Source organism: Poeciliopsis prolifica, unplaced genomic scaffold (assembly GCF_027474105.1).
Source record: "Poeciliopsis prolifica strain line A6 unplaced genomic scaffold, Auburn_PproV2 SCAFFOLD008, whole genome shotgun sequence".
Classification (NCBI taxonomy): domain Eukaryota; kingdom Metazoa; phylum Chordata; class Actinopteri; order Cyprinodontiformes; family Poeciliidae; genus Poeciliopsis; species Poeciliopsis prolifica.
The window spans coordinates 6,525,628-6,537,892 of NW_026562383.1; the positions used below are offsets into that span (position 1 = coordinate 6,525,628).

Here is a 12,265-nt window from a genome sequence, read left to right on the forward strand (position 1 = left end):
AAAATTCTATTTTGAGTGAAACTGACTCTGTTTTGTGTCAGTCTTTTGTTTAGACTTGAATTTGGCTCATTTTTTGTTGATTATGTCGCCACAGTTACTCGAAATGCCAACAAAAGTAATAGCTCCCCTCATGGGATAGAGCCGCACATTTTAATATATATATTGTGAGGTGGACGCAGTGGTACGGGCTGCATTGACGGTGGTAGTCAGTTATTTTCAGGTGAAGAACAATAGGTGCCTGCCATACATTTCTGTGGCAGGCCCCAATGAATAATAACGCTTTTGAGATGTAACTAAAAGACAAAGCTGCAAAAAGATGAGATTTTTTTAAGCATTTGACCAGTTATGATTTCTTGAAATTCTAATACTAGAAAAGTTGATCTTTCTAAACTGCTTTTTATTTTATTCATTATGTCCATGTTCCTGTTTTCAGCTTATTGTATTTTACTCTGTGTGCCTGAGTAATTCACAGACGACAATTTAAAGGCGGGTAAGCAAAGACCCAACAAAGTTTCAAAAAGCATAGTCTTTCTCGTTAACTTTCTTTTTTCAATCAATCACTGAATCAAGTTTATCTGCACAGCACATTTCAGCAACACCTAAGTGCTTCATTTACAGCGAGAAAACATTTAAAAAACACACACACACACACACACACACATAAACGCATCATACAGTCAACAGTTGTGAAAACCAAAAATAGACTTTACATTTTCACTGGCCAGGAACTTTTAAAACATGTTTCATTTAATTTTATTTTATTAAAAGGCGAAAAGGAACCTTTAAATCTCCCCGTTTCTTCGCTGATAAATTATGGCTCCGAATGAACCGCATTTTATTTTTACGAAAGTCCACTAACGCAGCACCAGCTTCTTCTTCTTCCATCCCCTAGAGGGCGCTAACAATATTACATTGACGAACATGCTTGTTTAGAGTCGCTTGTCAACTTTAGGCTGTAAAAAGACCAAAACGTTAAATTTGACGATCAAGGCGGACTTTATGTAGCTTTCGTTCACTATAAATCACACAAATATGATCTCATTTGGGTTATTTTAATATGTGTTGGGCTGTCGCGGCATGCTAACCGTCTGTTTGCTCTTAGCTAGCTAGCTAGCTGCTAGCGGCTGTTGATGCAGATGTTAGCCCCAGTTTGAACAGAGGAATAGCTTCTGAAAAAGAAGAGAAACAAGTCCAAATGGATCTCAAATTTTACTCTGAGTTGTCGGATGACTGTCCTGCAAATGTTGACGCGGAGTTCATGGACACGCAGCCGTACGGCGGATACTCCGAGGAGAACAAGGTAACGTTACGTCAGAGGATGCCTGGCCGTAAACTGTGCTTAGTTACATTGGACTTATTTATCTGTTGCAGTTTTCTGAAGGCAGCGACAGCTATCTGACCATTAGTGGAGCTGGGCATCACTTCCTATCAGCAGAGGTTAGTGAGTAACATCATTGATGAACCATCTAATTATTTGTAGTTGTGTTTTTAACCCATCTCTCTCTCTCTCTCTCTCTCTCTCTGTGTGTGTGTGTGTGTGTGTGTGTGTGTGTGTGTGTGTGTGTGTGTGTGTTTTCCAGATGCAGCAGACATTTCACACTCCTAGTCTCGGGGATGAGGTGTTCGAGATCCCCCCGATATCCCTGGATCCAGACCAGGCTCTCAGCATCAGCGAGGCGGTCTCCCACTTCGACCTGACCGACGGCTCAGACGACACCAGCGGTTCTTCTGGCTCCAGGAGCCTGGTGAGCAACCTGGTAGTGGAGGCCAATGACCCGTCGTTCGCCTCCACCTTTGGGACTCCAGCTCTGGAGAGGCTGAGCCTCGGGCCGATGGGTCAAGCCGGAGGGGCAGCCCTGCTCAGCTCCTCTGCCCTGGTGAGTTCTGGGATCCGTCAGTCAATCAATCAGTCAAATCTGAATGCTGTTTGAAACCTTGATTTTTCATTTTTTATTTTTCTCTCTTCAGGAGATGGGGAACTCCAGCGGCTCACATTTCAGCCGCTCTCCTCCCATGACCATCGATGTCCAGCTGAGCGAGTTAGGTCACGGTCTCCTGGAGGGCAGCGAGCTGACCGGCATAAACCCGTCAGATCTGACGCTGGGGCTCGGGGGAAGTAACCTGGGTCATCATCCGGACGCGCCAGAGGAGCCGCTGCTAATATCCTCGTCTCCAGTCGGTTCCCTGCAGGACGAGGACATGGACGACTTCAAGGTAACGAGAATTATATGCGGTGGATTGTAAACATTGTCACGTTAAAATCAAACTTCAAATTATCTTCTTTTTGATTTCTTGTTTTTTTTTTTTTTTTTATTATTATTCTGTTAACCAAATATTTTGCTATTCCTACTTCAAAGCACAGACAATTTCAACAACTTGACTGAAAAGGTACAAATAGAAGCAGAAGGCTTATATTTACACCTGTCATTAATAAATTAAACTACAAACTCCATAAATCATTATATGAACCCTAAGCATATCACTTCCTGTATGTAAAATCACTTAACAGAAACATAAAAGGGAAGAAAATCCAAAACAGATGCATGTTAAGGTTTTTTACCCCTGTAACCATCAATCAGTATCTTGAAAACTCATAATGAACTACACTCTCATAAGTCTGTGTTTTCATAATTCCAAAATTTAATTCCAAGAACATAAAAAAAACTTTTTCTTTTCATATATATATATATATACACACACACACACACACACAATGTTTTGTAAATTTACAAACATGTCGCAAATCATTAGATCCATTAATTTGGCCAACAAAAAGTTAAAAATTTTCTTTTCGTCCTCAAGTCCTACTTTGTTTGGATTTGTCACACAAATCATTAATAATTTCTATTAATGTTTTTATTTGCAACTGTCTGCTTCATTGATTTTTGACCCACCTTCTCTCTTCCTACAGAGAAGCGTGCTGGTGGACTCCCCCGTGTCCATCTCCTCCTCCCCGGTCCTGTCCCACATGTCCCCCTACCCCCCATCCCCGTCCTCTGCCTCCCCGGCGGCAGCGGCCAGGCGGGTCGGAGGGAAACCCGCCGCCCTGGCCTCGGCAGCCGAAACGGCGGCGGGAGGAAAGAAAGGAAGGAGGAAGAAGGATCCCAACGAGCCGCAGAAGCCCGTCTCGGCGTACGCTCTGTTTTTCAGAGACACCCAGTCGGCCATTAAGGGCCAGAACCCCAACGCCTCCTTTGGGGAGGTGTCAAAGATCGTGGCGTCCATGTGGGACAGCCTGGCGGACGATCAGAAGCAGGTGCGCCGTTTGCCTTCTATTGAGATCTGGAGGATTAACGTCTAGAAACAGGAGTAGGCCAATGTGGCTTAGAAATAAAGTCAGATATCATTTGATCTGAAATGGAGTCACTTTTTTTTCCTTTGCCTGGTTTCTTAAAGAAAAGTGACCTTTATGTCAGTTATTGCTCCTGGGTTGAATGACGGAGAATTAGAATGAGGCTACGAGAATATAGTCATATTTGCAAAAGAAAAAAGTGACTCAATTTTACCAGAAAAAGCATCTTAAAACTGCAATATGGTTGTTTTTATGGAGAGTAAAACTTATTTTTCAGCATCTGATGAGACCAGTCAGGTCCTGCAGTTCTTTCTTTGAAAAGCACAAAGTTGTTCACATGATTGTTTCCAAGTCCTGCTACTGATGTTGAATGTTAAGACTAAATATTATCTGTAAAACATATTTTATCTTTTATGTTGGAGTTCTTATAATATTCAGACTTTATTGTGGTGATATTACAACTTTATTCTCATAATTGTATGTAAAAAAAAAAATGGCTTTAATATTCCATTACGTTGTGGACCTGAACTCAAAGTCCAATTAAACAGAGGCTGTAAAACAAGATGGCTGCCTGAGTTGCGCAGACATCTCTGACCTTTTGAAACCCAGGAGAAAAGAAATGAGGAAAAAAAACAGATTTTCTAGAAATTAAATCTCCTAATTGATTAATCGATTAGATGGATTTCTGGCTCAGCTCTAGTCCACAACGATGGTTTGTTGTTTTCTGCAGGTTTACAAAAAGAAAACGGATGCAGCCAAGAAGGAGTACCTGAAGGCGCTGGCAGCGTACAAAGCCAGCCAGCTGTCTCAGGTAACGTCCTGCGAAGGAACAACCACTCAGTGTCTCCGTCTCCCACTGATATTCCTATGACCTGGATTCCCTCCCTGCAGCCAGCCGCTATGGAGACAGAGACCTGCCCCCCTGTGGTGGACCTGACCCTGGGAAGCCCCCCTCCTGCGGGCCAGCAGACCCTTCTCCTGCCCTCAGCCAGCACCAGCATGGAGGCCAACATCATCCTGGACGTTCCTCCCCAGACGGGCGCAAACCCAGTCGTCCTGCCTCCGACCCAGACCGTCACCAAGATCATCATCCCCAAGCATTTGCTGCAGGCCGGGGGCCAGGTGGTGACGCTGTTATCCGGGGGGGTCGGCGCCGTGCAGCCCACCCTCCTGGTGTCCAGCGCCGCCCGCCAGCCGCCGCCTCTGCAGCAGATGCAGAACGCGCCGCCCCCGCCGCGGCTCCAGCAGATGGCGCCGGCCCCGCCGCCGCTGCAGGCCAAACCCAGAGAGGGAGCGACGACGACGCTGGGCCAGCCGGTCGCCATGGCGGCGACGCCTCCACCTCCGCTCCAGATCAAAATAGTCCCTGCGTCGGTTCAGGACAGGTTGGTCACACCCAGCGCTGCTGCTGCGGCTGCCACCGTGCAGCCGGCGCAAGACAGGAGTTCTGCTGCAGCCACAGACGACGACGTCACTGAGATTCTGGATTCAGACGAGGTAAACCTCTGACTCTGTCCAGCTTCTATGCAGCCTTTGTATTTCTAACGTCGGGTCGCCGTGTCCACCATGTTGACCGAAAGGTTTGTTCGATGTTTACCAGATTGGGATGAAAAGCAGTGGAATACAAATGCATGCCACACCTTTCAGATCTACATCTGTAAAAAAAATAGAAAAGAAAGTAGAGACGCAAGTTATCGATTAATGAGTAAAGTCGGTTAATTATGTGGATCCCTAATCCAAACAAATGTAACGATAACGTGAAACTCTTACCACACACGTGTCAGCAAACACGTGATCTCCTGCTGCAGTGCAGCGTTCACGTGTGCACACGCCGTGCTCCTGTTTCCAGGACGTGATGGAGGTGAGCGCGTCCGCCGGCGCCTCCGTGAAGAGCATGTGTGTGAGAGCGGGCTGCACAAACCCGGCCATCGACAGCGAGGACTGGGACCAGGAGTACTGCAGCAACGAGTGCGTGGCCACTCACTGCAGGTGTGTAGACGCCGTCTTGTTTGTTTTTAATTTTTGTTTTGTTTCGAGCCATCAGAATTTAAAAAAAAGAACATGTAAAAATTCCAACACGTTGTTGCTGTTTCGTAGGGAGGTCTTCAAGGCGTGGTGCTCCATCCAGAACCAGAACCTGGGCACGGTGAAGTGAAGAGCGCCCTCTACTGGTCTACACAAACACAACCGACTGATATATATATTTTGCTGGTAACACTAGTCAGCTGAAAAATCTTTTTTTTTGTTTGTTTGTTTTTTTGAGAAACTGGAACAAAGATGAGTGCTGGTTGTTGTCACTGCTTCAAATGTGAATTGTAGTTCAGCAGCAGCAGTGAGTTTTCTGGGGAAGAAATGAAGTGTCAGTAAATCCGATCCAGAAGTGGAGACAGCCAACTCTGTTACCGGAAGATCTAATGGCAGCTAGTACAGTTTGAAAACTCAGTAACATTTTACTTTTTCTCTTCTTTTTTTTTTAACAGAAAATAAATAATAATAAAAAAAAACATTCCCAGTAATGAACAAAATAAAAAGCTCCAGATCAGCCTGGCATTAAATGCCTTTATTTGTTTGTATGTGTTTGGTATTTGATGATGGCTTTCCATGTGGGGTAATGCCTTTTTTGTATGATCTTTTAATCAGGCAGTTTAGTTGTTTCTAAATTCTCATGTTTTTTAAAATAAAAGCCTGTAGCAGAGGACCATTTGATTCTTTATTTGCTTAAATTGTATCGTTTTCAGGATGAAAGATCACCTCAAAATCTCAGGAAGCCTGTCGGTTCTCGTCAATACTATTACGCTGTTTCAAATTTTAGATAGATGTAAACCAGACAGTTTGAAACGGTATTCATTATGTGTCCATTACATGACATTGAATGGATATTTAAGCGTTTCTGGCGTTATGCACGCTTTTATTTGAGTTCTGGGCAGATGATCAGGCTGCAGATGATCAGGCTGCAGGTTCACATAGTTTTCAGAAACAACTTCCTTAAAAGTCAACCTGAAACAGTTCACTGGGGAAAAAAAAGATGAACAGATGAAAACAACCACTCAGTGTTTGAAGAAAAAAGCTTGTTCGTTTTAACCTCTGACCAGTACGACTTTCCATTGCTTATCCCAACTGTAAGCCAATGGAGCAGACGTGTCCAGACGTAATTAGTCTCTCCTTCCTCCACCCTTTTCCATTATTCCGTGAAATTTTAATCAACCTTCTTCGTTTCCCCTGCACATTTAAGCTTCTTGAACCCATTACGACCACGGGAAACCAGCGAGTTGGCAGCACAGTTTCACATCCAAGACGCAGACGAGTTTCATTTTTTGGCTTCCTCAGCAGTGTTGCGGTTCTGATTGTGTGGGTTTATGGTCGAGAGGGTTTGTTTGGACAGTTTTGCAATTCACTGCCTCTCAGGAGATCAGAGGTCGTTCCTGGATGAAACGGATCAATTCCTTTGGGAGGGAAAAAGTGTTAAGTTCTCAACCCCCCGTCCTGGTTTCCTTCCTGTGACTTGATCCCAACACTTAGGGCTGCGATCAGGAATAATTGATCAGAAATCCCACAAGAATTGATTGATAATCTGATAACACACCATCAGATGACAAGATTTTTTTTTCAAGAAACTGAACACAGGATTTTCAAAGTTGTTCAGATAAAATTACAAGATTTTACTTTGAGTCTAATTTTCTTATGAATTTTCTTAAATCACTGTAATTTGAAAGACTTTTTGTGTAAAGTATCCTGTATTTTATGACTATTAAAAATTACAATAAAGTCAAAATAATACAAAAATAAAGTTACAATATGAGAACAAAGTCATACGAGAGTAAATTGGTAATGTTACTTTATTATGATACAACTTTATTCTCGTATCATTTCAACTTGACTCTTGTCAAATTATGACTAAATTCCCGTAATTTTATTTATTTTTTTTTTTAATATGGCCCTAATACTCAATCGTTATACATAAAGAATCAAATCAGTGATTTTAAAAATTTATTAGAAAATGAATTGCATTATTCTCAAAGTAAAACTATCAAAACAACTTTGAAAGGCTTAATAAACAAAAAACCTTGGTTCATTATATAAAAAAATAAAAAATCTTGTTTTGAATTATACATTCAATATTGTGAAAAATCAAAACCTAGAAAAGTTTACTTGTGCAAAAACCTCTTGAAATATTTGTTCCTGAGCTGTAATGAGCTGCCAGGCTCCATGTATTTTGCGTCCGCTGCTTCATGAAACCTTCACAATGGAGGCTCTGCTGGGCGGGTCAACATGATGGAGGCCCAAACCCAAACACACAGGCTGCGTCAGCTCCGCCTGGAACTCGTGCAGCAGCGTCTCGGTGGAGCCCACGGCGCTGAAGGCGATCCTGCCCTCCTCAAAGTTCACCTCCACCGCTATTCTGCTGCCGCGCAGCGATCCGGACAGAGCGGTTTGTTGTCCGCCGTGGGAGGCGAACAGCTCGCCCTGCCCGCTGTGGGACAGGCTCCAGGACTCCGAGTTGCGTCCGAATGCGCAGCTACCGTCTGTGCTCCGTCGCGGGGCGCTCCGGTAGGAGACGGCGATGTCCCAGCAGCCCTCGGCCTCCACCTCCCAGACGTGGGCGCCGGAGGAGAAGCACGGGGCGGAGAGCACCTGCGGGGCTTGGTCGAAGCGGCCGTCGCTGTTGGGATAATGCAGCGCCGCTTTGACTCGCTCCACTGTCCGGAGGTCGGCAGAAAGCCCAAGGAGACGACTGGCGGTGTCCAGGTCCAACATGACGGTCCCTGACAGAGCAGGTGTTGACAGAGGGTCACACTCACACACATGCTTTTCCACACCTAACCTGACATGAAAATATGAGCCTTTTAACGCATTGTCTTTGTTTATCCTATTGTGAAGGGTGGTGCCGTTTCGCAAATGTGACCGGGCCGCAACAAAACCATGAGCAAAACCATGGAAATCAAAAAAGCCCTTAAATGACAAATCCTTCATTTTTATTTTAGGGCTATTTGTCATTTAGAAGGATAACAAAGGACACATCCATACCTTCGTCTTTGTCTCCTGAACGCCTCTTCAGAGGATGATCAGCCATGTGTCCTATGCAGGAAGAAGACGGGACTGAGTCAAAATGAACATGAGCTCCACTTTAAAACTTCCATTTTCAGGGTAGAATGACAATAACGCACCTTTAATAAAGATTTAGAAGCAAATACTTACTGAGAGCAGGCTCCAAATTATTTACATTGACAAGGGAGCAACTTTGAACTTTCTGAGACGTATGTAGGCAAATAATAGGCAATCAGATCATTTACACAGACGTCTGTTAAAAAAAGAAAATGCCGGCTAGAAATCGGTTTTCCGCCATAGCTTTGGCGCCCCTTTTAGGGTGGCACCCGTATGCATCACAGACAGTGCATACCCACTTCTTGCGCCGTTGCTGATACATTTCTGAGATGTGGTGCAACACCGGCAGACTTTCTCTGAATCACTTGATTTCCTGACGTTCAGACTTGTTGTACTTTGCAAGGGTAGCTCCAACTTTCGGAAACATCAGGAAGTTTGTGTCCTCTCTCACTTCATAACAGTCCTCTCTTGAACATAACAGCCGACATTTTTGAAAAATGTTTGGGTCAGAAAAAGTTGAAACTTCAAAACAACCTGTTGTTTTCCCATCTGTTAGTCTGTCATTCCCTATTTACGGAGAGTAACCTGGACACGGAGACTGACGTCTTTTTAGCAGACGCAACCCAGACGTCGTCTTTTCACCATCAAACCCCATATTGCTCGCTCTGATGTGCGCGTGACGGCGGAGTTGCACCTGCAATGCTGGAATAAATGTGATGCACACGGCTCTGCTGCCTCTCCAGGGCGTCCGCCAGTGTCTGGTTCTCCACAGAGTAGCTGTAGGCTGGTGAGAAACAAAACATGGACGTCAACAGGGTTTTTTTTAAATCTGGCGACGCAGAAAGACGGCGCCCATTTCAGGGCCCGGCATCGTCCCCCTCACCGTAGTAGAGGACTATGAACCACAGGAAGAGCAGGACCACCGTGACGCCGTTGAGACGATCAAGAGGGTTTCCTTTCTGTTTCTGGATTTAAGAAGAAACAAAAAGAAACGTTGAAATCTGACTGGGCAAAGACATTTGTGAATCATAACATTGTTTAAAATATAAAATGTAAGGCAAGCTTTGTTTCAGGTGCACAGATCGATAAATGATCCAAACAAATTGTGTTAATTTTATCCTCAACTTACATGCTTAAACAAAACATGCAAAGAAAGTCAGTTTGGGTGGAGAACATCTTTGAACAGTCATTTTCAACATTTCCCAAAAAGGTTTCGGATCATTCTGACACATGCATGTGTTTTGACCCGCTGCGGCTCTAGATGTGGACCTTCGCTCTAAATCTAGCATCACGTACCTCATGTTGGCTGCTTACAGCATCTATAGACTCTTTCATTTGCTGCTGGAGCGTTTGAAAGTGCTGGTCCATGTGGTCCTGTTGAACACAGACACCTGATCAGCTCTCACCCAATGACGCGGCTGCAGGAGCGACGCCGAACTCACAGTTATCTGTCGTCGCAGGACGGCGGAGGCGTCCGAGGCCGAGCCGAGCCGCTTGCTCTCCAGGGCGCACAGGTTACAGACGTAGCGCCTGGACGAGCTGCAGTAGTACCGCAGCACCTGGTCCCCGTGCTGCGGGCACTTCCTCTCCAGCAGGTCGCTGAGCGGATCGACCAGGGGGTGTCCGGTGAACGCCCGCAGCTCCAAGTGGTCCTTGGCGTGATCCCTGCACAGCGACACCTCGCACTTCAGGCAGGACTTGAAGGCAGCAGTTTTTGTCTCGGGGCAGCAGTCGCAGTAGACGCATTCAGCCAGCGTCTCCTGCGAGGAAGCGATCCATCAGCCAGACAATAAATAAATAAATAAATAATCGATTTTTCAGTCGATTATTCCGATGATTAATTGGATGAAAAATTGGCACACTGAACCATTTTCGTTTAAACTTCTAACTATTTTATACAGGATTAGAATACTTAAAAATGTTCACAAAAACACAATTTAATAGGCTATATATTTTTTAAGTAAGAAAACACATTTTATTGCTTAAAATGCAATAAAGTAGCATTGATCGTTTGTAGCAAGGGATGCAGATGTTGGACGTTTACTTCTAACATCTGCAAGTCAAGCTTTCTGCTTGACTAAACATCGACACCCTGTAGGACTGATCTGTTGATTCATTTTTGATTAACCTATTAATGATCGGATTAATTCTTTTACAGAAGCTAAAACTACACCATTTGAGGACTTCAGTATAGGACAGATTTATAGACAAAGGAGGTTTTTTTCTATCTTAAATGTATTTTTTGTACAGCTTTTGCTTCATTACTGCTCTGAACAGAGTAACTTCATTAATCCTCATGAGGAAATTGCTTACTTGACATGCCACTCCATACAAGGTATAAATAACGCATAAATAAGCAAAATAATAATATATATTGCTCTTTCAACAACTATAGTTTTTTTAAGGCTTGACACTCGATTAATCATTAACCCTGGTTAATTTAGCCATTAATCGATGGCTAAATTAGTTGATGGTTATTCCAATGATTAAGTCATTACGATTAATCGTTTCCTAAATCAGGTCTGATTAGTAAAAAACACTGAAACTTATTTTTTAATTTTTTTGTTGTTGTTTTCTGTAAATGAATCAAATGAAGGCTAGAGTTAGAGGACGCGTCATATCGCATGTTCGACTTCAAAAAAGCTGTAAATTCATATCATCCACAAACAAAACAAAAAGCCCGGTCTGTGCATCCGAATTATGTGACACACACCCTCCTCTTCTTGATCAACCTGAAGTCCTCTGCGATGCTGGCCAAGGCGTAGCTCTTCTGCAGCTCCACGACCTGCCCAAAGTCCGCCCTGCAGCCCGGGCAGCGGAACGGCGAGTCCGTGGAGTGGTCCAGCAGGTCGGTCAGACAGTCCATGCACATGCTGTGTCCACAGGGCAGCTGGCGGGGATCCCTCAAGGTGTCCTGACACACCGGACACATTAGCAGCTCCCCCCACCGGGCGTGATCTGCATCTTCCATCCTCGACCCCTCCAGAGAGGCAACTCCAGAGAAATCCTGTGCTGCTGATTTATTTACCCCTATATTCTGGTTGTTGAGGGTAAGTGACGGACTCGGGCACAGACACGCAGGTTCGCAGCGGCGTGAAAACGCCCCAGTTCGTCCCCAGACTTCAAGGGGAGGCTGCTTCGGCGTTTTTGGTTGAAGTTTCGGCAGAAAGTGAAAGCGGAGAGAAACTCACGACTCTACTTCCTGGTGGGGGCGGGGCCTGCGTGACGTCCGAGCTCAGGCCACACGTCAAATGAAGAATAGCTTCGTTTCTAATGAAGCTAGTCTTCATTAGAAATAGTCTAATGATATCAACATAACTTTTTTAAAATTCTTTTTCTTGAGAACAAAAGGGGAAAAAATGCAATTCGCGTTGAGTTTAGTCAACGGGAAATCCTACAAGCACGTTGTACGTTGTCTACAGGTCGTGAAGTTCGCAGATCAAAGGACCACACGTCATCGCGTCCGCCATGTTGAGAGTGGCAGATTTGATAGAAGTAACTTTCCTAATGAGATACGAAAGTTTACATTTAACAAATTTTGTCCCAAATTTTTTAGAGTGAACCATATCTCCTAATCGTGAGGCAGACCAACCAATCTGATAAAATATGTTTAAATGCACAACTAATTCTAGTCCTAGCACAATTATTTCACAGTATAATTTAACACAAACAATAATACAAATACTTCTATTACTTAACACTATGAATACATTTACTAGTTATGAACAAATTAAACAAAAGACAGATGTGCAGCATTTTTAACTAGGATTATGTAATAACTTCCATAATGTATTATAATACACACTTTATTAATATACTTACTTTATAACCTATACATTTTTGATATAGACTTGCAGTGAATTTTTTTTC

General features: G+C 43.9%; 2 protein-coding genes across 4 annotated transcripts; one reads left to right on the forward strand and one right to left on the reverse strand.

The window, feature by feature from the left end:
* The first annotated feature begins 126 nt into the window (after positions 1 to 126).
* Positions 127 to 5,990, forward strand: tox4a (TOX high mobility group box family member 4 a). Of its 3 annotated transcripts, XM_055033497.1 has the most exons (10): positions 127 to 220; positions 434 to 1,300; positions 1,372 to 1,437; positions 1,581 to 1,877; positions 1,969 to 2,214; positions 2,912 to 3,256; positions 4,023 to 4,103; positions 4,184 to 4,789; positions 5,142 to 5,281; positions 5,390 to 5,990. In XM_055033497.1, exons 2-10 carry the CDS (start codon positions 1,196 to 1,198, stop codon positions 5,445 to 5,447), a joined length of 1,944 nt encoding a protein of 647 aa, XP_054889472.1. In that variant the 5' UTR covers positions 127 to 220; positions 434 to 1,195; the 3' UTR covers positions 5,448 to 5,990. The 3 variants fall into 3 exon arrangements, with proteins under 3 accessions (XP_054889472.1, XP_054889475.1, XP_054889474.1); XM_055033500.1 differs by having other exon boundaries at positions 129 to 1,300; positions 1,590 to 1,877; XM_055033499.1 differs by having other exon boundaries at positions 130 to 1,300; positions 1,587 to 1,877.
* A 1,212-nt stretch (positions 5,991 to 7,202) lies between these two features.
* LOC129362139 (E3 ubiquitin-protein ligase RNF135-like) lies at positions 7,203 to 11,597 on the reverse strand. Its single transcript, XM_055033501.1, has 7 exons — positions 11,109 to 11,597; positions 9,838 to 10,155; positions 9,692 to 9,769; positions 9,279 to 9,360; positions 9,090 to 9,179; positions 8,318 to 8,368; positions 7,203 to 8,055 (listed from the first exon to the last, which is right to left on the reverse strand). The coding sequence occupies exons 1-7, from the start codon at positions 11,364 to 11,366 to the stop codon at positions 7,520 to 7,522; spliced, it is 1,413 nt and encodes a 470-aa protein (XP_054889476.1). The 5' UTR covers positions 11,367 to 11,597; the 3' UTR covers positions 7,203 to 7,519.
* Between the last annotated feature and the right edge of the window lie 668 nt (positions 11,598 to 12,265).

Coding starts and splice junctions, on each gene's coding strand:
- tox4a (XM_055033497.1), top strand. CDS start 1,196: ATGGATCTCAAATTTTACTCTGAGTTGTCGGATGACTGTCCTGCAAAT. Junction 1,878..1,968: donor TGCTCAGCTCCTCTGCCCTG/GTGAGTTCTGGG, acceptor TTCTCTCTTCAG/GAGATGGGGAACTCCAGCGG. Junction 3,257..4,022: donor TGGCGGACGATCAGAAGCAG/GTGCGCCGTTTG, acceptor TGTTTTCTGCAG/GTTTACAAAAAGAAAACGGA.
- LOC129362139 (XM_055033501.1), bottom strand. CDS start 11,366: ATGGAAGATGCAGATCACGCCCGGTGGGGGGAGCTGCTAATGTGTCCG. Junction 8,369..9,089: donor CATTTATTCCAGCATTGCAG/GTGCAACTCCGC, acceptor CTTCCTGCATAG/GACACATGGCTGATCATCCT. Junction 8,056..8,317: donor TTCAGGAGACAAAGACGAAG/GTATGGATGTGT, acceptor CTGCTCTGTCAG/GGACCGTCATGTTGGACCTG.